The 27,453-nt window shown below is 39.5% G+C and overlaps 1 protein-coding gene across 4 annotated transcripts in view; it reads right to left on the reverse strand.

The window, feature by feature from the left end:
* LOC145984132 (proton myo-inositol cotransporter-like) overlaps positions 1 to 27,453 on the reverse strand; it is a 326,090-nt gene that overhangs the window by 253,626 nt on the left and 45,011 nt on the right. For all 4 annotated transcript variants that reach the window (XR_014441282.1, XM_083117572.1, XM_083117571.1 and 1 more), the window contains exon 2: positions 24,673 to 24,770. Coding sequence is in view for 3 of the 4 variants with exons in the window: in XM_083117572.1 (XP_082973698.1) it covers positions 24,673 to 24,770 (98 nt within the window). In the remaining variant the exon portion in view is untranslated. The remainder of the gene's footprint in view (positions 1 to 24,672; positions 24,771 to 27,453) is intronic.

The following is a 27,453-nucleotide window of genomic DNA, read 5'->3' on the forward strand; positions in this document are numbered from 1 at the left end:
AATAATCTTACTTGTTTAACATAAAATGTCAGAGGTGATTTTGTAAATGCCATTGAAACGAATATGTATTCATTGGAATGTATTGGAAATGGAAACACACATAAATGTGAGACATTCCATTCCAGGATGAAACTTTTAACACATATAACAAGATAGAAATGTTATACAAAAATTATACAATTTTTCTACAGTTACTAAACTAAACTAAACCCACAGCGCTACAGCCCTTTGTAGGGCCTTGGCTTACCTACCGACTGCTGGTCTCCCTCCCACACTGTTCCTCGGTCACCTGTTTGTAGCGTGGAGGTCTTAGACCAGTATTGGAGTGACGGGTGATCAGCCCGACGAACCCCCAGCCGTTATTGTAGGTCTTCTTGACCGGGTTACGCTCACTCACTCGGAGCTTCCCAATTTCCTCACGATGGTGGGTTGCCACCGGCCCTATACGTAGGCCGAATAAATTCCGACCAGAACCGGATTCGAACCTACGCCGTCCCGCTGCGAACGATCTCAAGACGAGTGAACGCCTTAACCCGCTCGACTACGGAGGAGGACTTTCTACAGTTACAGTTTTACAAATTAAAATAAAACATTATAATATATGCAGTGTTATATAATTACAAAGTATAAGACTAACAAGGGAGGTGTTCTAAGTGTCCCCTCCGATTTCCATGAAAATTGGCAGGTTTATAGTGGGGCCCAATGGAAGAAATACGTATTTTTTGTTTCAGCTAAAATACTGTTTTAGGGGCAAACCCCCTCAAATATCAAAATGAGGACAAATTTAAGTGGGCATTTGACCCCTGTGTCCCCCTCCGATTTTCATGAAACTTCGCAGGTGTTTAGAGGGTCCCAAAGGAAGAAATACGTGTTTTTTGTTTCGGCTAAAAAACTGTTTTAGGGTGCAAAACCCGCCTCAAATGTCAAGACGAGGACAAATTGACGTGGGGATCATCTGACCCCTGTGTCCCCCTCCGATTTCCATGAAATTTGGCAGGTGTATAGAGAGGCCCTATGTCCCCTGTTTCTTCCTATGCCATATTTACGTAGTTTCGCGGTCAGATCCCCACTTCAATTTCTCCTCATCTTGACATTTGAGGGGGGGTTGCCCCCTAAAACCGTTTTTTAGCTGAAACACAAAAACACGTATTTCTTCCTTTGGGCCCCTCTATACACCTGCCAAGTTTCATGGAAATCGGAGGGGGAGACTTAGACCTCCCTTGTATGTGTATTAATTAATTACAAATCGCGCACGCGCCCACACACACTATATATATATGTGTGTGTGTGTATATATATATATGTATGTATGTATGTATATTAGCAGGTAACAATATGTTATAAAAACATTCTTACTTTCCAAAGAAGCGCATGTGGGATGGCAAAACGGATCCGGATCCGAAAGTACACGATCCGGATCTGAAAATTTTTAGGATCCGGATCTTTAGGATCCGGAACCAGCCGGATCCGGATCTGTCCATCCCTACCCCGGACCCTTGGCGCCGCAGCGCGATGTGCTAACCACTCGACCACAGGGTCCGGCGGCTTTCTCCTGCTGTTTGAATCATTCAGATCGGTCGATTCTGTGAGCAGGGGTGAAAGTTTAAAATCGGACACATATAGACGGATCAACCTTCTGTATAAGGAAAATTAAAAGGCGTGTCCGCGAGAATAGTAACTAAATTACAATACGCTGGCCTCCGTTCCGAAGTGGATAGCACAGCGCGCTACGACGACAGAGGTTTCGGGTTCGAATCCCGGCCTGGGCATGGGTGTTCTTTGTGACTGTCCCCTCATCAATTTCAACATATCACTCATTCTCAACTTCGCAATTAGCCAAAATTGCCGGAAAACCGAAGTAAAATAAACCAAATCAATAAGTTAAAATATTTAAGAGATACATACAAGAGGGTCCCATGCTACCTGTAATGATGACTTTTGACTTAGAAAAAAAATCTTTTGAAAGATCGAAAAGTCATGAAATTTTTATTCTTGATACAAGACATGTAACATGTTGATGCTATATAGGCATCAGAACTGAATTTTTACTAATAACATTTTATTTAATTACTGGAAATTTCATGTTCCATGCTAATGGCATTTTGTCCATGCTAATAACATTTTATCCATGCTAATGGCAAACCAGACATTTTTAATTTTTCTATATAGGGTGTTGGGTTTAATTACCCCCAGTGTTGGGCTTCTGATTTCAAATCATTCAATAAGTTCAATAAATTCTAATTTTATTATAACTTTATTATCAATCTGCTGATTTGAACTTAATCCATGCTAATGAAAACAAGCTGACATTGGTTTTTAGAAGAAAAGTATTTTTAATCCACTCAGTCAAATAACATTCCTTCAAAACTCATGGTCACTCACCGTATCTTGAAATAGTGTTGCCATATCTACTATTACTTCAGAGAAAAATAATATCTGTCTTCAAAAAATCAAATAAAAATTTGACCAATCTGATGACATGGGATGTAGGGGGAAAATTTTATTCACATCCCAAATTCTATTGTATTGTTGATGGCTTGTTCTTTTCATGGTATTATGAATCATCATACTTAATTTATACAAAAGTATTTTTACTTCGAAAATAAAAAGTAACATTTACGACAAAAATGCACATCAACATACGCCTTGCCAGGGACGTCCATGCTAATGACAATTGCATGTATATAATGTTTTTTATCTCTTATTTTTGAACATTTCTCTCATTGTAATTGTTGTGCCATAAAGAGTTGTACAGAAGGTTGTTTCACGTTGATGGTAACGATTTCGATCACCAGGGAGCAGCACGTAGGCACAGCACAGAGCAGCCAGAGCCAGTAGGACGAAAGTACTGTGTGTTGACTTTCAAAGACGATAGTTGGTGTGTGAGTGAGTGTTTATATGAAAGCATTCCATGTGTCAAAAAGGGCATTAATGCATTGTTGAATCGCCATAAAGCTTGCACCGTACCTCTTGCTGGAACCAGTCAAAGTGGCCTCGGACATATTGGAAGCCCAAGCGTTCCTCCGATGTTGTGCGGAAAGTGAGATCCTTGGTGCGACGTGAAAACCCTGCAACGCAAAGAGTGATTGCACAGGCAGTGCAATGTTCCCCTGCAACTGTAAATCGCATCATAGCCCAAGATTTACAACTTGTGCGGAAGCACAAGGCTCAAATTCATAAGTTGCGTGCTTCACATGTCCAGGAGAGGAAGACCAACAGTCGGAAGCTCTACGAACGCCATCTGACAGGAGACCGCTGGAAGTATGTGGTGTCCCTGGATGAAGCATGGGTGTATCTGTCGGGATGTGGTAAAAAAAAAGGGGGGGTCATCTACTATCGTCCACGTGATGCAAGAGGTCGATCTGAGTGGGTACGTGAATGTGCTGAAAGTTTTCCACGCGGGTTCATGGTTGTTGGTGGTTACTGCCATAACTGCAAACTTCCACTGCGCAGAGTGGAAAAAAAGGTTAAAATAAATGCAGCCTATTACCAGACGAATATTTTGGAGCCACTTTACAGACATGATATTCCTTCTCTCTATGGCAGCGACACATCTCGTGTTGTCATCCACCAGGACAAGGCTTCCAGTCATACGGCAAGTCCACGCAGGCATACATGGATCGGATGGCACGTGAAACTGGAATTCATGCAATCCCCTTTACAGGCATCCCTGTGAAATCCCCCGATGCCTCTTCCATGGATTTTTGTGGGTTTCCGTTGTTGAAACGAGCCTTGGGAAGCAGACGGCCCCGCACAATTGAGGGTCTTTGGAAAGCTTGTCAGGAGGAATATGATCATTTGGACCAATGTGTTCTTTAACGCAGTCTCCTCCAATGGAAACTCCGCTGCAGGGCCATTGCTGCAAGACAGGGGTATCACGTGGAACACCACCGATCGTGACGTCACGGTTTTCTTAAGGTGAGGTGGGTTCTGACTTTGTTACCATGGACGTGAAACGACCTTCTGTATACCTAGAACATGGTATTTTTTTTTTTAGAATTAGTCCACCAGCTTAGTAACTATTGTTACAGAGCTGCGACTTTAAATTGTCCCCTAATTGTAGAATCACCCATACAAGCTTTGACGCAGTACAAGCTTTCAAGACGAATTTTCCAAAATTAATGAAAATTAATAGCAATAGTTTACAATAAAAATTAATTTGCATCACCATTTACGAACTATTTACGAATAGTTCAGTATTAGGTTCGTATAAAGGATAACACCAAAAAGTTGAGGAAAGCAAAATAAAATTATTAAAATGTATTTGGGTAGGTTAAGGAGGCAAGTTTTCCGTGTTTCAGAATCGCGATATAACGCGAAATTACGCCATTTTTCATAATAACACCGAGGGGCTTAGGGGTGTTGGTGTATGTGTGTAGACAAAATGGTATTTTCAGGTCGGAGAGCGATATTTTGGCATTGTTAGGGAAATTTCAGTCAGTCAGAATTACTAAGGATGTATGGTTTGTTCAACGCCTTGAATTTCCTTCTTCTTCTGTGCCGTACTTCGAAGCATCCAAAGACAGCAGTAAATGCATTAGTTTGCTTCTGAAATTCTTTATGAACTACATTATTTTGTAATCACTGAATTGCAAAATAACACGGGAGCGGAAGGAATGGAAGTGAAAGGCACAAAGGGAAGAAAAGTTTTGTTTGAATTGTTGTTTTACGTTCACTTTATGCACATAAAGGCTAATCGGGAGTGGACCTACAGTTTAAAGTGGGGTCCGAACCACTATGTGCCTCCACCGGGTATCGAAGACGATGGCCACAGGCTTTCTGGTTTCTGCCGCTCGCTGAGGAACCACGGCGATCATCCTACAAACAAATGGGTGAGGGGTGGAAGGGGCAGTGAAGGGAGGGGCGTCGAGGTTGCGAGGATCGGCGAGGACTGAGGAACCAGCAAGTTGTTCCTCAATCAGCGTTGCCAATCCTAGCAAAAATGGTACTAAACCAAGCACAGTTTGATATTTGTTGGCACTTAGCACCCTGCATTTGACATAATGGTAAAATCTGAAAACGCCAGTCCCTGGGAGAGGAAAAATTGAATTCAATGGAATATGTTTTCAGGAGATAGAAATAATATTATGTCCAAATATTATTTCTACTTCACCAGCGGACATGTTTCAAACGAAAGGGAGTATGCCGATCCAGCGGCAAGCTTTTTTACAAACATGCCAAGATCCATCTTCTACATTTTCTTCATCCTGCCCGATTTAGTTTGTTAGGAGATTTTGTGGTAGGAAATCGGTGGAAATTAATTTGGAGGTAAACAATTTTCTCAAACCTTTTTAAATTCTATGTTGAACCCATGTTGTTTGTTACACAATTTTAAACAATTTTGGGGGGAAATTTATACTATTACATAACTGTTAAGAATAAGTAACGCAAGTTCAAAACTCTAGAAAAGTAGATGCAGAATTACAATTATTCGAAAAAAAGTAATTAATAATAAATCCTAGCACAATTTAGAAACATTTAGCATAATTTCGAATTTTAAGCCGCACTTTTTGTTATCGTGAATCCACTCGACGACAGGGAGGGAGAAGAAAATCGAAATTCTTGAAAAATGTGAAATATCGTTAATGTTATTTTCGTCGGTTTTTATAGGTTCACATTTAAATATTGCATAGTTCAAAGTGAGGAGCAAGGGCCCCTTGCCCTACCTTGAGCATAGGCCTGCAGCTAACATTCTAAATGCAAAAGATAGTACAAGCGATACGTGTGAATGTCATTGAACGCATTATTCAAACCTTCCTCGGTTTACCATAAATTCTTCCTACACTCTGAAAAAGTCACGAGTCGCCACTGATAACGAGTACTAACTTGTGTTATAAGAATTGTTCAAAGTGGTGTCCAACTGCATTCACACATTCGCGGCATCTTTTGATGAAATTTTGATTAACATATTTGTTCTGGTTGCAAGTTGTTTTCTTGCCATTGTCAACACGGCAAGACGCGCTGGGTTAAAAACAATACCCACAAGAAAATTGATTCTTAAGTCCGAATTTTAATTGTTTCAAAGCATGTAAATAATAATATCTTGAATGATGAACTTAATTTTATTAAGTTTGAACATTTTTATTTCATTACACAAAGATATAGTTGAGGAAAAATGAGAAAGAAAAGATGGTAAGAAGAGCGTTTTCTGCCATAACGTAATGACTCGCGATGGGTAAAAAATACCCAGATGAAGAATTACTTCTTAAGTACGAATTTTAATTGTTTAAAGCATATAATTTGTAATATTTTTCATTAATTAATTTTAATTTTATTAATTTTGAACATTTGAATTGAATCACACAGTTGATAATAACGATAAAAAAATAACATGTTGAAATAAACTGAGACGTATAAACGCGCGTTGTATGAAATTTACCCAGGCCCTGCAGACGGCAAGGCGCAGCTGCCGGCATATTCGATCTGTAACGTCCTGGAACTAACGAACTAACTGGCAGCTACTTCAAGGTGCTGACACTCGGAAGGGTTCATTGGAAAGGTCAGACAATAATCGGAAGTGATCAAAAAATATATTTCAAAATCGACTTGGTAATCGATCGACCGGCATTTTCACCTTGCCTCGCCGTCTGCAGTCACGAGCTATCTCGGACCCGAGCCAAAATGGAAGCACTGTGTTAAATTTTTTTCTGTTGTTTTTCTCTCGCGGAGATATGTTACAGTGAAGGAATGAGTGATATCGTGTTCTACTATTAGGTTAAGTCTGTTATGTTTCATGCTCCTACAAGTTTTACGAATTGTTCTTTGAGTGTTGCAGTTTCATCCTTGTTCTTAATATGAGTAACTTTAAAGCTTAGCGATGTGGTGCCTCATGCACACAACTTTTCTCAGCATGGAATTTTCTTTTGCATAAACATGTCCAAAATTAGTTTCGAGTCTTGATTAGTCATTCACGTATATTGCATAACTATATACAGGGTGATTCTAAAGGTAGGGTACAAACGAAAACCACAGATACCTCCCATGAAATAGAGACGAAAGTGCCCCTTCCACTTTGCTGAGAGATGCCTCCGTGAGGAGCTAGACAACGCCGAAAACGTGTGAAAATGAACTTCACACCGCTGTACAGCCAGTACCAGTGAAGATAGAAAGGCGGAACAAAAGAAGTCAAAAGGAACACCAAAGTCGCCTATCCGAAAAACACCAGGCGGCAGCTGCGTAACGCATGCGCATGAGGTTCCACAAAGGAAATAGGAGTGTCCCGCAAGACAAGTGAAGGGAAAGGGTAGCGATCGACAACAGTAGAGACAAAAGAAGCAAGAAACACACCGAGAATGCAAGCAAAGTGGAGTGGTGGGGTCCGTACGACACTCCAGCAGCCTTTCCCCCCCTCCCACCCAGCGATGTGCCTCCGGCTTCATTTCTAATTGGCTGATTGGGCCCCATCACGACGTTTGTAAGAGGAACGTGGTCCTATCTGTACGTGCACCTATCATTGGCAATAACCTCCTATCTTGAACACGATGTAAACAAGAACTTGAATGATCACGATCGACACAGCCAACAGGAGGAGGGGGTGTTTAGATTCGCTGATATTCACTGAGACGCATGGACTTCCCTTCGATAGCCGAAGGCATTACGTAGTCTTTTTTCGATCTTGCCACCGAAGTTCCTGGGTTCCATTCACGGCCTGCACATGAATGTTTTTTTGTGAAGTTCCCTTCGTCAATTTCATCTAATTATTATCCATCCTGATCGTCGCGTTAGCCAGAAGTGGTAAAAAAGTGGCTCTATATAACCAAAAATACAAATACATTAGTGATGCGGTTGCAGATATGTTCACATACACGTGTATATAAATTTCAGTTTGCGTGTGCCCACCCGTGAATGTGTTCTGATTTTTTTGATTCTTCCGGCAACAATACACCAAGTATAACACCATTTTTTTTTTACCTGAATACAACTTCATGCAGATCTACTAATCGCGACTGATCTAGTTAATTACATGGATCATTTCACTGTAATGTCACCATACTTAGGAAAAGAAGCGCGGCTTTACAATTGCAACACGGGAATGAATCGACGTGTATCTGTGGGAGTTAGGATTTCTATATTGATAGTGACAAATGTGTATCTGGTGTTTTTGTGTGCGTTCCCTCACACACGTAATCTCTTAGATGAGTTAGTGTCAGTTCGAAAACAGCATTTAACGTGTTGATCTTGTTACAAAAAATATGTTTATTACAACTAATGTAGGGGAATTAGAGCCAAATCGAGACATCTGAAAACAATTGGACAACGTAATGCGTTGCGAAGCCAAAGGTCCCAGGTTTGAACCCTGGTCAGTCATGAATGTTTTTGTGCTATCATCATTTTATCCTTTCTCATCGTCGAGATTAACATGGGAGATAGAAAAGCGACGTATAAAATAACAAAAACCTTTGCTGCCTTAGTTGTTTTGATTTGATTTGATTTAGTTTATTTTACTTCGCGTTTTGTGCCTCTTGGCTAATTTGCGAAGATGGGGATGAGTGATGAAATGATGAAATTGATGAATGGACATTCACAAACAACCAAGCCCGACCGGGATTCGAACCCGGGACCCTTGGCGTCGCAGCGCGATGTGCTAACCACTCGGCCACAGGGTCGAGCCCTTAGTTGTTTCTTCACGATCTCGTTGTCGAAGGTTCCGGGTTCGAGTGTCGGCTTGGACATAGGTGTGTCAATTTGCAGTGTCCTTTCCCAAATGTCACCCAACAATCGTTCATTTTCATCCTTGCGACTGGGCAAGAGCGGCAGACAGAAGCGACGTTAAAATTTTTAAAAAATGCCAGTTTCTGGAGAGATAGAAGACATCTCAAAGCCTTGTCAAAGGTAAATAGTAATATTGTGTGTCAGTGCAAATTTTAAATATATTTCTAGATAAAATAATCATAAAACTGCAATCTGTGCAGTTAAATCTGGTATGATCATTAGTATATTAAAGAGAGAGAGGCGTATCTGGCGAGTCATAGATGGGGGCGAATATTTTGTGGGGATAGTCATATTTAATATATTCCAAAATATTATTCAAGAAATATTTAAAATGTTGCCAGGGGTTTTTGTCTGTTTAGTTGTAAGTGACAGGGTAGTGTAAATACCCTTGCTTCCTTGAATCGCTATCGATTTGGTTGATTTGTTGTTTTAAGTCCACTTTATGCACAGTAAGGCTAATTGGGACTGGACCTACAGTTTAAAGTGGGATCCGAACCACTTGTGCCTCCACCGAATCGCTATCGAATAAATAAATTAGTAATTAGGCTCACATCTGGCCGGAGATCATATGACAGAGATGAAAATTCAATTATACCAAAACGTATGGCTTTATCCTGCAATTGGGGGACGGGGTATTTTACAGGTCTGTAAGTGATCGAGGTGCTTTGCCTTGGGTAGAAAAATGTATCCTCTACGTGCGTGCACTTCTTTACTTGTAATTTGGGCATCGGTTTGCACATGTTAAGAGTTACTCATTAGTTCCGTGATTTTCTACAGACGGGAAGTCATTTCGCCTAATGAAATTATTACTAATATATTTTTGCCGGCCTTCGGGGTGGTAAGGATAATGCGTTACGAGGCCACAGGTCCCAGGTTAGAACCTTGGACAGACATGAATGTATCTTCGAAACCAATCAAATGGAAAACTAATTCAAAAAAATGTTGGAAATTTTAATATAATCCATGGCTGTACAGACCTGGAAGGGCCTTGGTCTGTCTCGCGACTGCAGTCTCCCTCCCACAGTCCTACCTAGAGGTGTGGAGATCTTCAACCGGTAATGGGGTGACGTGGAGTCACGTCGAACCCTCAGCCGTTATAGGAGATATTCGTGACGGGGTTACACTACTCACGCGTAGCTCCCCAATTTCCTTACGATGATGGGTTGCCACCGGTCCTATACACAGGCCGAGAACCTAGAGACTGAACCCAGGCGATCTCGAACCCATGCCGTCCCGCAGTCGGAGTCCAAAGCACAGCGCCTTAGACAGGACGGCCACGGAGAACTGTTGGAAATTTTAGGCTTTTTTTTTTTCTTTCAGAAATATAAGAAGGTATTGACTGGTTGACTTAGTTTATTTTACGCTAAATAAAGAAGTTAAATCAAAATTAGTTATTTATGTTGGGTTGCATTATAATCCATTATTATTATTATTATTATTTATATGAAATTTTAAAATGTTCTTAACAATTGCAAATTTAGCCACATATTAATTTTAATAATTACAGCAGCTAAATTCGTTTGTTTGGATGTTGTATAAGTCTACTTCTTATGCTGACAGACTAATCTGGGCTGGAACCCAAGTCACTATGTGCCTCCACCGGGTATCGAAATCGAACTCCTTGTTTACAAGGGACTATATTATCACTATAACATCGGGGAGGCCTGCATGTTAATTGCTTGATAAACCTTTTTACAAATTCTTCGTCATGAAACGCACGTAATCGGGAAATCATTCCTGCTATCTTTTTCTGTTTTTAAAAATAAATTAACAGCCATTAGAAGACCAGAGTTATATTTAAGAATAAGCGGGAGGGGTTGATGTGGAGACTTTTTTGGTGCTACGTGTGATAAAAGGGTCTATGGAGATTAAGACCGATTGATTGATTGCTTTTGTTTGTTTTCTTGTCTTTTCTGCCACTATTGGCTAATCACGAAAATGAGGACGAGTGAGGATATGGTGAAACTGATGAAGGGACACCCATTCCCACGAGGCCGGGAATCGATCCCGAGTTCTTGGCTACAAAGTGATTTCTGCTTACCACTCCGCCACGTAAGTCAGCAGTGCGGGTCAAGAGCGACATGTGTGTCTTAAATTTCGATGAACGCGTGCGTGTCTCTCTGCTCCCTCCCCCCGCACACACACAATACACCACGCTCGCGCATTCACACACCTGATAATTTCATTTCACGGCGCGGGCATCGGTATCACTCTCAAGTAAAGCAAGCGTATTGACTTGCTGCTTATTACAGGTCATCGAATGTAAGGGGGCAAAAAAAAAAAAGGTTGCCTTTTTCATTTTCTCTCGATATCCAGGAGTGTTCGCCTCAAGGACGTGCACCTTACAGTAATGCGATAAGGAAGTGTGTCTTGCTCCAATCAGGGTTGGCTGTTTTTGAGACCTTAACCATGCTCTCTGCCTTAACCGTGGTTTCACGTTTAGCCGGCGCTTGGTTCGGGAGGGGGAGGGTAAAGGAGCACTTGATGAGGCCAGTGTACAAGTGCCAGAACGCTGATGAATATCTGTTACCTGAAGCGGAAAGTTTCACAAACTGCTGAATATCACTTTTCTGGGCACAGCTGGTTTCGTGATATGAATACTCAAAAACTTGGTGGCCAGCCAACTCTCCAGATATAAATCCCATGAAGAACTTGTGGGCTATTATGTGCAAAAGACCAGGTAATCAAACTTACAAGTCAAAACAGGAACTCGTGGAAGCAATTGTACAGGTTTGGTTTCATGAAATTGTCATTGAAATTCACATATTGTCAAAATCTCATTCGTAGCATGCCTCGAAGGTAGGAAACACTTAAGAATGCCAGGAGTGGTCACACTCGGTACTAGCCCACATATTATTATGATTACAAATTTGTATTGACATATCGTGATACACGTAAAAGATATGATCAGTTTTCTATTTGTAAAATTTGTGTGTGCATATACTTTCAACGCGCAATATTGACTTTAATTTTGTTATAAGTTATGAAAAGTGCTCCATATACTTAACCGTGGCTTAAATAATAAATTTGCATAGTACAGATGTGGAGTTTTATTTAATTGTTAGGAAAATAAATTAAGTCGAATGTAATAAATAAAACAACCGAGAATGTACGAGCAAAATGCCGAAAACAAAAAAATATTGAAGTGATGCTATTGTTTCTTCACAAAGTGTATATATTGATTGATTTGAATTATTTTACTTCGCTTTTCTGCCACTCTTGGCTAATCGCGAAGATGAGGATGAAAGATGATATGATGATTGATTTATTTATTTGTTGCTATAAGTCCACTTTAAGCACAGGAAGGCTAATCGGGACTAAACCTACAATTTGAAGTGAGATCCGAACCACTGTGCCATGTGCCTCCACCAGGTATCGAACCCGGGACCCCTTGAATACAAGGCGACGACGAGATGATATGATGAAATTGATGAAGAGACATTCACAAAGAATACCCATGCACAGGCCGGATTCGAGCCCAGGACCCCTGCCGTAGTAACTGTTAATGTATTATCAGTAGGGCTCTGACGGATGACCTAAAAAATTTAAAATAATGACCTATATAGAATGGCCTAAATATAATTTTCGCCCTTAAAATGAAAGCTTCTCTTTTTTATAAATTATTAGAGAATAGTTGAATAATTTGATAAAACCCGTAGTTTGGTAGTTTAAATTACCGAAAGAAAGGGGACAACTGAAAATACAGTTGTGTTTTGTTGATTGATTGATTTCATTTATTTTACTTCGCTTCTTGTGCCACTTTTGGCTAATTTGCGAAGATGGGAATGAGTGATGATATGATGAAATTGATGAATGGACACTCACAAACGTCCATGCCCAGGCCAGGATTCTAACTCGGGCCTCCTGGCGTCGTAGCGCGATGTGCTAACCACTCCGCCACGGGGGCCGGCAGTTGTGTTTCGTGTACATCAGATTTTATTTCTTTCATGCTGTGACTACTATTACTTTTAAGACCACAGAGCAAAGCGATAATAGCGGCCAGCAAGGGAACCTCGAAGTAGGCTTCACCGAAGTAATTAAAGTTTGCTGGAGGAAAAATACGTAAATTTACCAAATTAATAATTTAATCCATTGCAAAGTTAAAAATAATATTGTGCTATTGCATTGATCATATTTGCAATTAATTGCGTACTTTAAAAAATATCATGCAAGGAAATTTGAATATGTAAGTTATGCTAGCAAATGCATTTCAATTCACGAAATAGCAGGTAAGGAGCAAAAAGAAAATTGAAAAATGATTTTAAAAAATGCAACAAAAAGTGCAAAAAATACTGAAAATTGACCTAAAAGGCAAAGAAAAAAGAAAAAATGCAAAATAAAAATAATATTTTCTGGTTCTAACTGAAGGGAAACGAAATTAATACTATCAGGTTTAGCATTTTCTTCAAGCCCAAAAAAAAAAATCATCAACTTCCGAGCACTAATCATCAGGGCCCCCCACTGATTTGTGAGAAGCGAGCTAATACAACGAGCTTTTCTTCTCTTATTCCCCAGCTGAACCTTCTGTATATTTCTGTGCCAGGCATCGCCGGGAAATTCCTATCTCAAGAGTCAGCAACGAAAAGTCTTATCCAACCGTATGTCTAATATTGATGGTAAAGATTATTGCCGAGATGGATTATAGGAATTTTGTTCACGGGGTGTTTTAAGTGCGTGGAAATGTTATATGAAGGACACGAGTCGAAGACTTCGCTGGTGTTGACTGAAATAAAATGTTTGGGTGCGTCAACACTTCGATTATTTGCACCCATCACATTTGCGGTACCCAGCCCTTCGAAATATCCTTCTTTTTGGTTAAAGGCTGAGACTATAAAGGGGAGCTCAGCACACATAAAAACGAAGCACAGGACAGCACACAGTTATAACTTAGTTGGCCATCAACATTGCAGTTACCGGGTGTACTAAGTGGAGGTGAGGTTGACTTTTGGATGCCTTCTCAAAAGTTTACCCCTTACACCAGTGTTTCACAACCGCCATGCCATGGCGCCAATTATACCGGAACGGGAGAGGTTGTCCTGAAGTTTGCGACTTGCAGCTCAAGCTGGCAACCACCTGGAAAGATGGCCTTTAGTTCCGGGTTTACCAGCGATAAAAGGAAATCCTTTCTCGCCAGTGGTGGTGAGAAATCAAAGTCGTTCGGAAGAGACTGACAGCAGGGTAGCCTCTAAATTTAAATTTTAACGGTTTGATCTTTCTCGAGTTAGAGCCGGAAGAATGAACCGACTTGCAGCCCAAGCTGGAAACCTATCTGGAAACATGACCTTTCATTAATAAATATACTGAAGTAGAAATTTTCTGATTAATTGGAAATTTTCGGAGTCCGAAATGGAACGTGCTAATGAAAATTAGCACTTCTGAAATTATTTTAACGAGTTGACCAGAGGAAACTAAAAGATTCCACTACATCAATGATTGATTTGTTGTTTTAAGTTCACTTTATGCACAGGAAGGTTAATCGGGACTAAACCTACAGTTTAAAGTGGGATCCGAACCACTGTACCATGTGTCTCCACCAGGTATCGAACCCGGGACGCGCATTTCACATGTGCACATTGAAATAGAGATTGGGGGCGTGGTTTGTGCATGAATGCTTCCTATTGGCTAGCAGACTGCCTCAATGATAATCTACATTATTATATATTATTATCTCTATTATAGGATAGGAAACTGGCATTTTTTCATTGACTTGGGCGAACACTTTTTGTAAACCACAGACTACTGTGCCCCAGCGCAAGCAGAACCATCTGGTGGGAAAGACAACGCACTCGAATAGTAATCAATATTCGGAAAGCGAATAGACTTTCTTATTGGAAATAATAAAGGAAATCATTTTAAAAATGTTGCGTTTGATACAAATTCTTATACAATTACCAAATATATTGGGTCATTTTCCGGTTTTCGTCACATGCAAGCAAGAAACATTTTGAAATATTACTTTAAAAATCTGCCAAACCTTAATTTTGACTATATAAGTAAGCACCTATTTGTTTTAAAAAGAGTTGTTAAAAAAACAGATAACAACACAAAAGTGAAAAGAATGGTGTTTCAAGATAGAAAAATAGATGACAGCATAAGATGCAAGAATGTAAATAAATCGTTGGAGGATAAGTATCGATTTAGTGAAAGTGAAGCTTTAATAGAAAAATGTTGGAAAAATTAGAGCAATGTATTAAAAGTAGATAATAGATGGGAAAGAAAAATATAAGTGGTTTTCAGCTTTCAACAAGTTCAAGATTATAGTCAAATTGTAAGGCACGCCATAGAAGTACTCAACAAAGTAAAAAAAAAAAAAAAAAAAAAGTGACTCCAGTCAACCAGAAACTTCTCCATTACAAACCACGTCCCCAATCTCTATTTCAATGTGCACATGTGAAATACGCACCCGGGACCCCTTGATTACAAGGCGACGACGAGATGATATGATGAACCTGATGAAGAGACACTCACAAAGAACACCCATGCACAGGCCGGGTTCAAGCCCAGGACCCCTGCCGTAGTAACTGTTAATGTATCATCAGTAGGGTTCGGAAGGTATACGAGGTCGAAAGTAACGAATAAACATTTGATCTCAATCAGCTGAAGTACAAGAAAAGAGACCCCTGGTGATAAGGGCGATAAAAAGACAAAAACTACAATAACTTCGTACATGAATTTCTTTCGTAAACTCCTCAACTTCAAGAGTCTGTAAAGCCAGTCCTCACACGGTTAGTTAAGTAGGTCCTCACTTCCCGACCCACCTCCGACTAAACTACCATAAGATTTTTTATGTCTTCAGTTCGCGAAGGCAGCAAAAGGGGTCTCACACGATCCTTAAAATCGCATCTTTAAAAATGGCGACTGCACAAACACGGTATACCACTTCACAAGTTTAGATGCTAATAACTGTTGAAAAATGCAGTACATGTAACCCGTGGCGAGTATATAACATATGTTATTTCAAGTTGATATACCACTTTACGTACACACTAGCATAAAGTTACATTACCCGTATATTACGATAGAAGTTGCACCTTCTAATGAAACCCTTTTCGTAGGTTTGATATATATTCCCCGATACGAACTAGTCAAAAAATTACATAAACTTCACAACATTCAAAGTGCGAAGATTGTGGTGTTTACATTAAGTTACCTTAATATACAAGTATTTATATTTCATTGACACTTCCTTGCTCCTAAAATACTTATTGTGAAATTTACTTTGAAGTCCATGAATAACTAATTGCAATTCATAATTTATATATCATTACTAGCAGATTTATTTACTGCGGTGCTACATACAGCACAGTCTATTTGTTACAGCCAACATACCAGAGAGTATACATACATACGTATGTGGTGGCTGTTCAGTGAAAATAGCATTCGCGTCGGTTGTGAAAGTAAAATAACAGTATCACAGTATGGAAATAAGACATATAAACTATTTATTTAAAACAATAATAATTAGTAGACTCTTCACTCAACAAATAAAATGTTCCTCTCAATCATTTATATAGTTGTTGTATTGGTCAAAAGTTTTTCTTCTTTAAGCTGCCTTGAATAAACAGTCAAACATCTATTGCCTTTCTTCTTCTTCTTCTCCTATATCCTACTTCAGCTGGCCAGGGTGATTGGTAGTTCTATGGTATTAAAGATGGATTTAAAGACGGTTTCTAATTCTATCGGGAACTGAATAAGAGAAAGCTCTCACACGATCGTTAAATAAGGAAGCTAGAAGTCGATCGCGAAGTGAAGATTATTACTTACGAAATCACACGTCCTGGTTGGTTGATTTTTAATCAGTGTTCCGCTGCATTTTCAAATTCGTTTCCAACCAGGCAAAGACAATTACCTCCTTCGGACAATATACTGGGTTGATGCGAAAGTTCGTAGCGTTTTATCACTCCGGCAAAAGTCTTTATTTCATACTCAATTGAGATGAACAGAAAACAGAAACTAATCAGCAATATATTCTCATTCATTGTCCATGAATGTCTGCCACCGCTGAGGCAGTTTTTGGATTCCATGTCTGAAGAAATCAGCTGATTTGGAGTTAAAGGAGTTGTGAAGTCAAGTTTGACGAGTATTTTCGTTATCAAAGAGGATTGTTGGATAGAGGGCAGAAAAGGTGGAAATCCGAAGGCCCAAGATGGGGGGGAGTAAAGGGAGTGCATTATCATGTTGCAGCAGCACTTGATGCAGTCGTCTTGGTCGTTTTTCTTGAATTTTGGCAGCAAGTCATGTGAGTTGTTGCCAATTAATGTCAGCAGTGATGGTAGCATTCCTGGCAAGTATTTCATGGTACAGTCAACAGCAAAGGTAATAGTAGGCAAATTGTCCACCACTATTTTCATTACTTTTTTTCATTTTACATCCTGTGCTGTTTTAAGGAATGAAACTATGTTGGTTCCAAGCAGGCATTGTTCTCGGCTTATTGGCGTCATTATTTCAATTCATTGTCTTCACATTGTGTAATACAGACCGAATGAAAATGATGGTGGACAATTCGTCTACTGTTTCTTTCGCCGTTGGGTGTACAAGGCGCCATCTTTATTCCACCAGAAAAAAAAATTCTATGGATGGACACTACCTTTTGAACGGGAAATTGCTTTTTTGTAAAGGATCCGCCATTTCTTTCTTTTTTTGACGTTGACATAAGGACAGCATTTCTCGTAACCAGTAACAATTCCGGACAGGAATGATCGATGTTGTTCAAGAGCTAACCGATGACGAACAAGCAAAGAAGCACAAATTGCCACCCGCTGATATCTGTTGAGGTATCAACGTACCATGCACCGTTCAGGCTGTACTTGTATGAGTGTCAATTGTATCCGAAAATAACACGTTGCCACATGCTTCACCCGAAATACCGTACGTCATCGCAATACGTGCAGTACTGGGTAAATTAAGAATTGATGATGATAATTACAGTCAAAGTAAAAAAAAGTATAAAATGTGCACTAGTGACACGCACAAATGACAATCTCGCTACAGTAAGTGCTTTGAACTGTGCCACGTCAAGCATGGCACCCCTGGGACTGGCGATACCGTGCGTGTCTGAATGGCACCTGACTGACTGTAGTAGACCTACCACGCGGAGAGGAGCAGTTAGTGAGTTAGTGGCGTGTAATTGTACGAATGTCTGCAATGTCACTTGCTACCTTTGCATGGCGTCAGTGGCGGGGACGTACTATCTGTCCAGAAAGTAAATGCTCGGTGGATGTGGCCAAATCTGGAACTAACGTCTATATGAGAAATTATTTGCAACATGTAACAATGCCACTTTGCATTTACAATACATGAGATTTGTCACATTAGATCAGACTGGAGAGAATAACTTACCACAGAAGTCTAGTTCTGAGTTGCAGACCTCAAGTCTATTCCAGGTTGTAAAAATAAACTGGTGAGAAACAGCAGTATGTTAACGAAGTTTGCAAGATTGCTGACGACTCTTAAGACAAAAATTTCAACTTGGTTTGATCGAGTGGTGAAGTGGGAAAGTGGTAAAGAGCTGGCCCAGTTGTCTGAAGTTCGCAGGTTCATATCTCTTGTAGAATAGACTTCATTTATTTAGTAGAATTGTTGCTTTTGGACATTTATAAGAGCGAGAATATGAAAACCCTTAATCTGTTAAATCCAATTACTTGTCGATATCACTTGGGATGTGATTTTCCACAACTTCTCCAATATTCTATTACTTTCTACATGAGACAATAAGCTGAACAGAGAAATATTCGTGGACCAACTGTGAGGTAAATAGTTCAGGGGCATATGTCAATATTTCTATAGTCCGTGTGTTCTTGAATGAAGGTAATATATGACTACCGGTAATGTGTTGCTAGTGTGGTACACAATGACGTACTACCAGGTGTTTTGCCCGCAATTGTGGCAGAAGGCCTGTGTGACGTCATAAATCCAAGATGGCTACCGCTTCATGCACTAACTAAGAAAATCCATCATAACTCCTTTAATAGTGGTTTTGTGAAGAAAAAATATAGATACATGTTTTGTTCAGAATTGAAAAAGGAACAAAATTGATTCTTACAGGTTTTTTTTCATATCTGGCAATGTTATGGAGATATATATCCAGTGAAACTATTTCAAGCCCTTTTCTGCAAGGATTCTATGCATGTTTTACACTTTACTTGACATTCTGGCATATAAAGGGGGGAAATTACTGCCTGTGATATTTTGTTGATACCTACTATTGTGGCGCATTGCCTGTGTGACATCATACATCCAAGATGGCTGCCTCTGCAGACATTAACAAACAAAAACAACCATATCTCCTAAACTCCTTTAGGAGTAATTTTGACCATTTGTAAGTTCGTTGGGTTTCTAAATTCCCTCCTATTCAAAATTTAAAGTTAACAAGAAAACATAATGTTTCGTAGTTTCGATAAACACCAGTTTAATTGTAATATTCTGTTTGAAATATTTTCTATGAATATCAGATAAAATAGTGCAATATGGTTTGAAGACATGAGTACGAACATTTAAGCAATAAATCAAGAAGGACGGTATGGTCCAGTCATTACGATACCTGGTCACCACCGGTTCGATTCTCCCCATACAGCACTTTTTTTGTAAAACGATAGAATGCGAATTAATGTAAGTCTGTGAGATATTTATTGCGTATTTGATGACAAAGGTTTTTAATTTTTAATACAAATTGCAAATTGTTTTGAAACTGCTCAATACAAAACTACTTTAATAATTATTTTTAATATATATATATATGATTGAGTTATGAATAGAATTTTAATTTTTAAAAAGAAAAGTAGCTAAGAACATATTAGGTTATATGATTCGACAGAATTAGTCCAGATCTTAACATTATAATTGTGTTGTAAATCTGTAGCTGTACATAAGAATCCGACTGAGAGACGGCATGGCATGGGTTCGAGTCCGCCTGGGTTCAATAGCTGGGTTCTCGGCGTGTGTATACGGCCGGTGGCAACCCACCATCGTGAGGAAATTGGGGAGCTACGAGTGAGTAGCGTAACCCGGTCTCGGAAATCTTCTACAACGGCTGGGGGTTCGACGTGCAGACCCCATGTCACCCCAATAGCGGTTGAAGTTCTGCACACCTCTATGTAGGATTGTGGGAGGGAGGGAGGCAGGCAGTCGGGAGATAGGCCAAGGCCATTCGAGGTCTGTCGCGCCATGGGTTATTTATTATTTATTTATTTAAGAAGGAAAAATCTAAGGTATTTTTCGAAATTAGCAGGTGAAATCATGGATTAAAAATACATGTGGTATGCACTTCCTACATTCCATTATCCCATGTATTCGACATTCTGTGGACACAGATATTAAAAAAATGACTGTATAAATGAGGATTCGAAGACACGCATGTTGGTGCCTCATTGGCAACTACTATATAAAAAAAAACTATTCTGTAACCGGGCTCAAACACGCATCCTTCAGTTCGTGAAGCCGTAACACTAACCACTCACCTACACCTACAATTGGTAAGTATTTATTTACTTATCATGTAAGTTTTCGAATTGTTTCACTGCTGGTGACGCGAATTTCTTCTCGCTCATTTTCTTTCAGATGTAGTTGTTTTCCAGACAAATATATATATATATATATTTTTTTTTTTACCTTTTGCCACCCACGGAGATCCTTATGGAATACATTATTGAAACGTAAGTAACTCCCAGAAAAGAGAATATGTTAGTTTCAAAAAACTTGAAGTGGGAATGGTGTGTTCAGTCACACATTTGACCATAATATTTTTCATATTTGAAGTTTTGCTTTCAACGCCACCATCAACCAAGCATTTTCTTTCTGGACAGATAGTACCCACAATCATTTGAGTGTGTTTATTCTTTTTTAGTGATCGGGAGGAGGAAGGAGCGGGGGGGGGGGGCTGAGCGTGTCACACGTTCAAAATTCAAGCACTTTAGATTTAAACTCACATATTTCCAACAACTTTTCCCTCTTTCCATTTTTCCTTATGTGCACTAATAACGAAGTTGACTATCGTTGATTGATTGAATGAATTGATGCAAGTCCATTTTGTACAGTCATGGAAAAAATATTTTCCCCAGAGAGCCTTAATATCAGTAGTCTTATGGAGAAAGTATTTCTTTCGACGACTGTACACAAATAGGCTAATCGGGACTGGACCTACAGTTTAAAGATGGGATCCTAGCCAGTGTGAAATGTGCCTCCACAGGATATCAAACAAGTTGCATGTGAGAACGGACATTTGAACCACCCTGTATTACTAAAAACTGGGAATTTAAATATCAGCTTCATGTACGTTAATTCCAGCAATATTGTGTTTACATTTAATTTTCATTTCTGTTAGACTTTTACTTTTGAATTATAGGAATGTATTATATATAAAAAGTCCTCCTCCGTGGCCGTGCGGTCTAAGGCACCTTGCTTTGGACGGCGGCTGCGGGACGGCATGGGCTCGATCCCGGGCTCAGTCTCCGGGAATTTTCGGCCTGTGTATAGGACCGGTGGCCGACCACCCGTCCGCCTAGTCTGGCTGCAGATCTCCACGCCCCCTTGGTGGCCCCCGTGGGAGGAAGCAGTCGGTAGGTAAGCCTTGGCCCAATATTGGGCTGTAGCGCTATAGGGTTATTATATATAAAAATATGCTATCATGCATTACCTAACCTACACTACCCTAAACTTAACATAACTCCGGATTCCACAGACATATTTTCAAATTTTGTAGTAGTAATGTAAACATGATTATGTACACATATTTTTTGTGAGAAAATTAAAAGAATCGTTTTTGATGAAATGGTTGCCAAAAAATTGATTACACCACCTTCAAACCAAGACCATTCCAACGGCACCTCTTTTATAGGTGCACCGATTGCCGAAATATTGCAAATTAAAATTAACAAGATGGCGAAAAAATTGGTCGAATTCGCAAATTTTGTACCCCTGTAATTTCGGAAATACAAAAGATATGAATATGCAACCTTGCAACTTGTAGCTATTGTTCCATTTAATTCTATTGTATTATCGTTTAATTTCTTTGTGACTTTTCATTTCATTATGTGTAATACTTTTGTACTTTTGGAGGTTAAGTGGTATAATAGCTGAATCTCGTGTATCAAGAAGCTACACTGAACTGAACTGTACTGGATAAATACCTGGAAAGAAACTATCTCTATTTTGATTCATTTTTAAAATTCTCTAATGCAAAACCTGTTAATTACATGCTTGACATAAATTACTTTCAGTAAAGGTTTTATAGTGTCAAACAGTTCGAGAAAGCTCACATAAATCTCTGGCGTAATTGAACTTTCATATGATCTACCTGAACCGTGTTTGTTCATTTACAATGAAATCACGAGGCAATTGTATTTATTAAGAATATAGATACATAGAGTGGATAGCGCACTAAATGATCTGTCGCATAAATTTTGCTTGACTGTGAGGAAAATGGCAATAGGCCAACTCGTGATAAGACAGAAAAGTAGCATTTTCGTGAGCATTATGTAACACTCCCCCATTCATATTGGCCACTATGCATAAATACTTGCCTTGGATGGACTTCGTACAATTTCGGCGATAACATCTGGGTCAGATGTACAGTCTGTACATGCAAAAACGGATTTTCTGGCAGACCCTTCGTAATCACGTCATACAACTTCTGTTCCATTCATTGTACTGCCCTTTACTTGATTAAGCATTAGATTAGTTCACAATATTTGTCCCTAGGTCAGACATGTTTAACGAAAGACATACAAAAAAAGACAGATCTCGCGTAATGTTTGTACATTGGACAAGTATGAATGAAACGTAATCAAAGAAATACAAAGGCAATACTAAATGAATCGATTCTTTGAAATAGGGCAGATTTACCCGTTTAACGTTTAAGTCCACTTTATGCCCAGGTAGACTGATGTGGACTGGATCTACAGTTTAAAGTGGATCACTCATCTTCATCGTCGCGATTAGCTGGAAATGTTTATTTTTATTTGAATTTAAAATTTTGCACCCGTCACGTTATACGGGGTCCAGCCAATTACCATAACTAAAATAAAGTAACTGTAATGTCGTGTAACTAAAATATTAAAACATTCTGACTTCGATTAAAAGCTGAGGCTGTAAAGGAGCACTCAGCACACATGAGAACAAAAAACAGGACAACAAACAGAATTATACTGGCCATAGGGCCACACGCCAGAGCCTCGTTAGTCTGCAAAATGCAGTCCGGGTTGATTAGCTAGAAATGGCAGAAAAGCGTCGCTAAAAACAAAAATCAAATCAAATCTTCCGCGCATCAACCACGCAAAATGTATATTCCAAAGTTTCGTTACGGCCCGACATGGGGACCTCCCCGGTGGGGAAACTGGTAACGTCGACCCCTTGTAATCAAGGGGTCCCGGGTTCGGCAACCGATATAGGCACATAGTGGTTCGGATCCCATTCAGCATTACATTATAAAATTTATTAACAACGTTGTATTCCAAATAATGCTAATTGCTGCCAGTTTAGTTTCTTGAGTTCCATAAATAAAGTCCCTGCGTGGAGAGAAGGGGTAGAGTGGAGCAGGTTTCCTTATGGCCCGAGTTGAAAGGATAGAGGAGAAGACGCGCGAAGGCTTCTGGCCGACAGTTCCTTTTTTTGTAGTCGTTCTATAGCAGATCGTTTATCGAAGGTATCTAGTTGACATTCAGCGTATCGAGTCCCATCGCCGCTGTTTTCTGGCTTTCGAGACCGGAGTCCGTTGCAACCGTTCTCAAGCTCTCCAATTGTCCTCAAGATGATGGGACAACATCGAAATTTAGGAGCTTCCTCCGAGCATCGAACGAACCAAACGCGAGTGCGCGGGAACCCTAAAGGGGGGAGGGGGTATAGCTCCCATCATATCCCCTATGTAGGCCACTGTATACATGTTCATGTCCGATTTTTACATAAAGATCACATTTAAAGACAATACATAGCCATTAGATCAATAATTTCCAACGTTCTTATCACCGTCGCAAAGAAACAGGAAAGCAGGAAATCAACTTATTTAGAGCGATATAGCATTTCAAATACGATATAACACCATAACACATTAGAATATGCGTCCATCGTTCTCCGCTCAAACGTTATTTTTATCTTCTTCCGCTAATCTTCACGCTGCAATTAAAACTGGCTCTTAAGGGACTTAGACGTTTCGGGCGCTCATATCGCCCGCTGGATACTATTTTGTCGTATGTCCATCCGTACTGATTTTGCATGAGAGCTGATTGAAGTTCATCTTATGTGGATTTGGAACATACTACAACGTTTGAGCAAACTTTTTTAATGTTAATAATTCACACCACTTGACAGCCAGATACGTCGCTTCAGAATGTGACACACTAACTAACGTGTAAGGAACACGATAACATTGTCAACTCATCTCTGGCAAAAAAAAGTGGAGATACGACAAAACAGAATTCAGCCGGCGATATCATAGCGAACGTGACACCCATTTGCCTCAGCAATAAAGCCACAGCGGTTGATTCTAACTCATTGGATCAGACGCATCTCCAGCATATTCTCAGATATCAATTCCCGTGGTATAAATAGCCAGCGGTTTCAAACTACTTCAACCAACGCGCGATGCACCTTGGTCGAATTTGGCCTCAAACTATCATTTCACTGTCACGACAGCGTCCGTTCGAATTTCCATAAAGCAAAATGCCTACTCTTGCTGTGATGTTGCCATCCTGCACAAATAGCGCCACTGGCAACGGATATCTACACATACATACACACACAAGAACTTGAGGGCTTTCTTCATTTCCTTCCCTGAATGGTCGATTACTGTTTTTACCAATCACGCTAAAAGCCTTTCCTTCTGCACCATCTCTGAGGCTTACTAAAGAAAAGATGTTCTGAAATACCCACGATTAGCCAACCAACACGAACTAATTGTCCCACTTACACCTTAATCGATATGGCCTGTTCGTATACAATCAACATTTTACAAGTATTGTGAAAACTCACCTGTCAAGTAACCACCGGCAAGAGCGAAGACCCATGCTGCTGCAATCGTACTTGAAACTATTGCTTCGTGCCATGCTGTGTTGAGTTCAAATCGTTTTCTGTAAAACATAAAAGGAAGCAGTTTGTTACTAAAGAGAATGCACATTTTCTCTTAACACGACAGTTTTCTTTATCTCTGACATGACAGTAAAAATATTACTCCATATTAGTTATGACGTTTGTAGAAATACTAACTCTTGCTTCTAAAGTTTGCACTTGCATTAAATTGGATGTCTTGTTATTTCACAGTTTCCTTTCTATTATGGAGATTTGATTGATTTGGTGTTTTGAGTCCACTTTATGCACAGTAAGGCTAATCGGGACTGGACATACAGTTTAAAGTGGGATCCGAACCACTATGTGCCTCCACCGGGTATCGAACCCGAGATTATTTCAAGGCAACGACGCTACCACTGCGCCATCGGGGAGGCACTAATATGGAATAGAGAATTTATACTTAAAATAAAATAAAGTGGATAACCCAAGCAACAATACTTATTTTATGTGCTCATCATTAGTGAATTTATCAAAAATAATTTACGATAATAAGAAATATGAAGTTTTTCGGGCACTAAAAGATTAAGTACATTTGCAATAGGAATACATAATGGAGTGCAACGAATAAAAGCAATGAAGTGAAATTTACAGCTTCAAACGTTGCGTTACCTACAAATTCCATTTTATATTGTATTGTTATTAAAAATTCCAAGTTTGTCCACTTCATGTTCACACATGATAATTGGGACTGACCCCGGGAATCATGATTGATTGATTGATGGAATTTGGTGATAAGATGAAACACATATGGATTATACTGGCCATGGGTCCAGACGCCAGAACCTCGTTAGTATGCAAAATGCACTCCAGGAAGTGCACTACGTGAAAGTGAGGTTGACATTTGGGTGTCTTCTGAAAGGGTCACCCCTTGAACCCAGAGTCATGACTATAAGGCGACAGCATTTATTGTATCTCATTTGACTGCATACTCTCTGTACAAAGAGAATAAAAAAAATTAAAATTTAAGTAATATCAGGTTCGATTTCTGTGAATGGCCAATTTATTATACAATGTGTCGGAAAACGAACATAAAAAAAATCGCAGATTTCGACATTTGCAATTTTCAAGCTACCAAATAGCGAACTAACGTTTTCCCTTATGCATCACAGAAGTAATTTTATTTTCATGTTACACGGCTAACGATATCAGTTTGCTCTCCAGTCGGGCAACAACGAAGCAGTATAACACACCTGTGATTATACCCATAATTTAATAAAACCATTGTTATTCAATATGAAATAATTAAGATTTTAAAATATAGAGAGGACATAAATTTAAAAATAAGAAAAAGTAAAAGAAAACATTCAAAATTGCATTTCAATTCTGGTTATTGGGAGAGCGTCATACAAAATTTCGCAGACCTCTTGCTTTGTACAAAACCCCAAGTTTCTGAAAAATATGCCACCCACAAATATTAAACGATTCGTACGAACAGATACACATACTCTCTCGTAACACTGAATGAGAGCCTCCCCGATGGCGTAGTGGTAACTTCGACACCTTGTAATCAAGGGTCCAGGGTTCGATAGCGTGTGGAGCGACATAGTGGTTTGGATGCCACTTTAAACTGTTAGGTCCAGTCCCAATTGGCCTTTATCTGCATAACACGGACTTAAAAATAAACTCAAACCAACACAGAATATGTTTGCGGACAAACGTTTGTCCACACAAGTAGAGCTACATAATTTCTTGAGTAGTATAGAATGTCCTATTACTGGGCCACAAAAGTATGACCCCCCTCAGATTGGTTTTGGCTACACTTAAAAATATGTCAAGATGCTTATGTAAGCTTATTGCCTACAGTGTGCTACTCTGTCGAATCCAAGAATTTAGTAAAATAGCCCTCGGGGATTTCCCGTGAAAAGTATGACCCCCTCAGATTGATTTGGCTACACGTACACTTCTCAACTTCTTATTTGACCGCCCCGAAAGAATTCTAAGTCCGAAAATCGTAAACTTAGCAACATTGCACTTCAGCGCCAGCTGAGAGTAGCCAACTTTGAGTTCGTCATTCAACTAGACGAAAAACGCTGCGGTGAAAGGATTCCAATTTCGCACATTCCATGAACTTATAAACTATCAATCGCTAATATAATACACACTGAAACTGAAATAGTAAATTGAAATAAGAATAAGAATGAGAATCGTGCGAAATTGTAACAATTCTGCGTGCTCGACTTGACATCACATAGGTTTGAAACACTGAACAGGGGTTTTCTCCACCTGGAGTAAATCGCCATCAAGTTTGAGTAGAAAGATGCAAATTTCTGAGGAGTTTATGCGACATTTTATTTACAATGCCCTGCACAATATCGAACAGATCTAAAAGAAATCATTTATTTCACGACTTGTGGAGAAAACATGCTGGAACACAGGAAGATCGATTTTATCATAAACATCTACGTGTTTGTAAGGGAATGTTGTCATTAAGTCAACGTAGAGCAGTTGGTTAGACGCTGGTATCCATATTTTTCAACATACTTGAAAGGTCGCGGGTTCAAATCCCACCCTCTATTTTTTTTTTTTTTTTTGTGTGTGTGTGTGTGTGTGTGTGTGTGCTAAACAGAGACAATTGATATTTCAACACTGTAAAATATCCGATGCACACTTCAAGGGATGTCTCTTCTGCACATTTTCTCCCTAAGAAGGTTAATGCTTATTCAGTTGCTTGCCAGGATTTAAGGT

Source organism: Lepisma saccharinum, chromosome 2 (assembly GCF_977018435.1).
Source record: "Lepisma saccharinum chromosome 2, izLepSacc3.1, whole genome shotgun sequence".
Taxonomy (NCBI): domain Eukaryota; kingdom Metazoa; phylum Arthropoda; class Insecta; order Zygentoma; family Lepismatidae; genus Lepisma; species Lepisma saccharinum.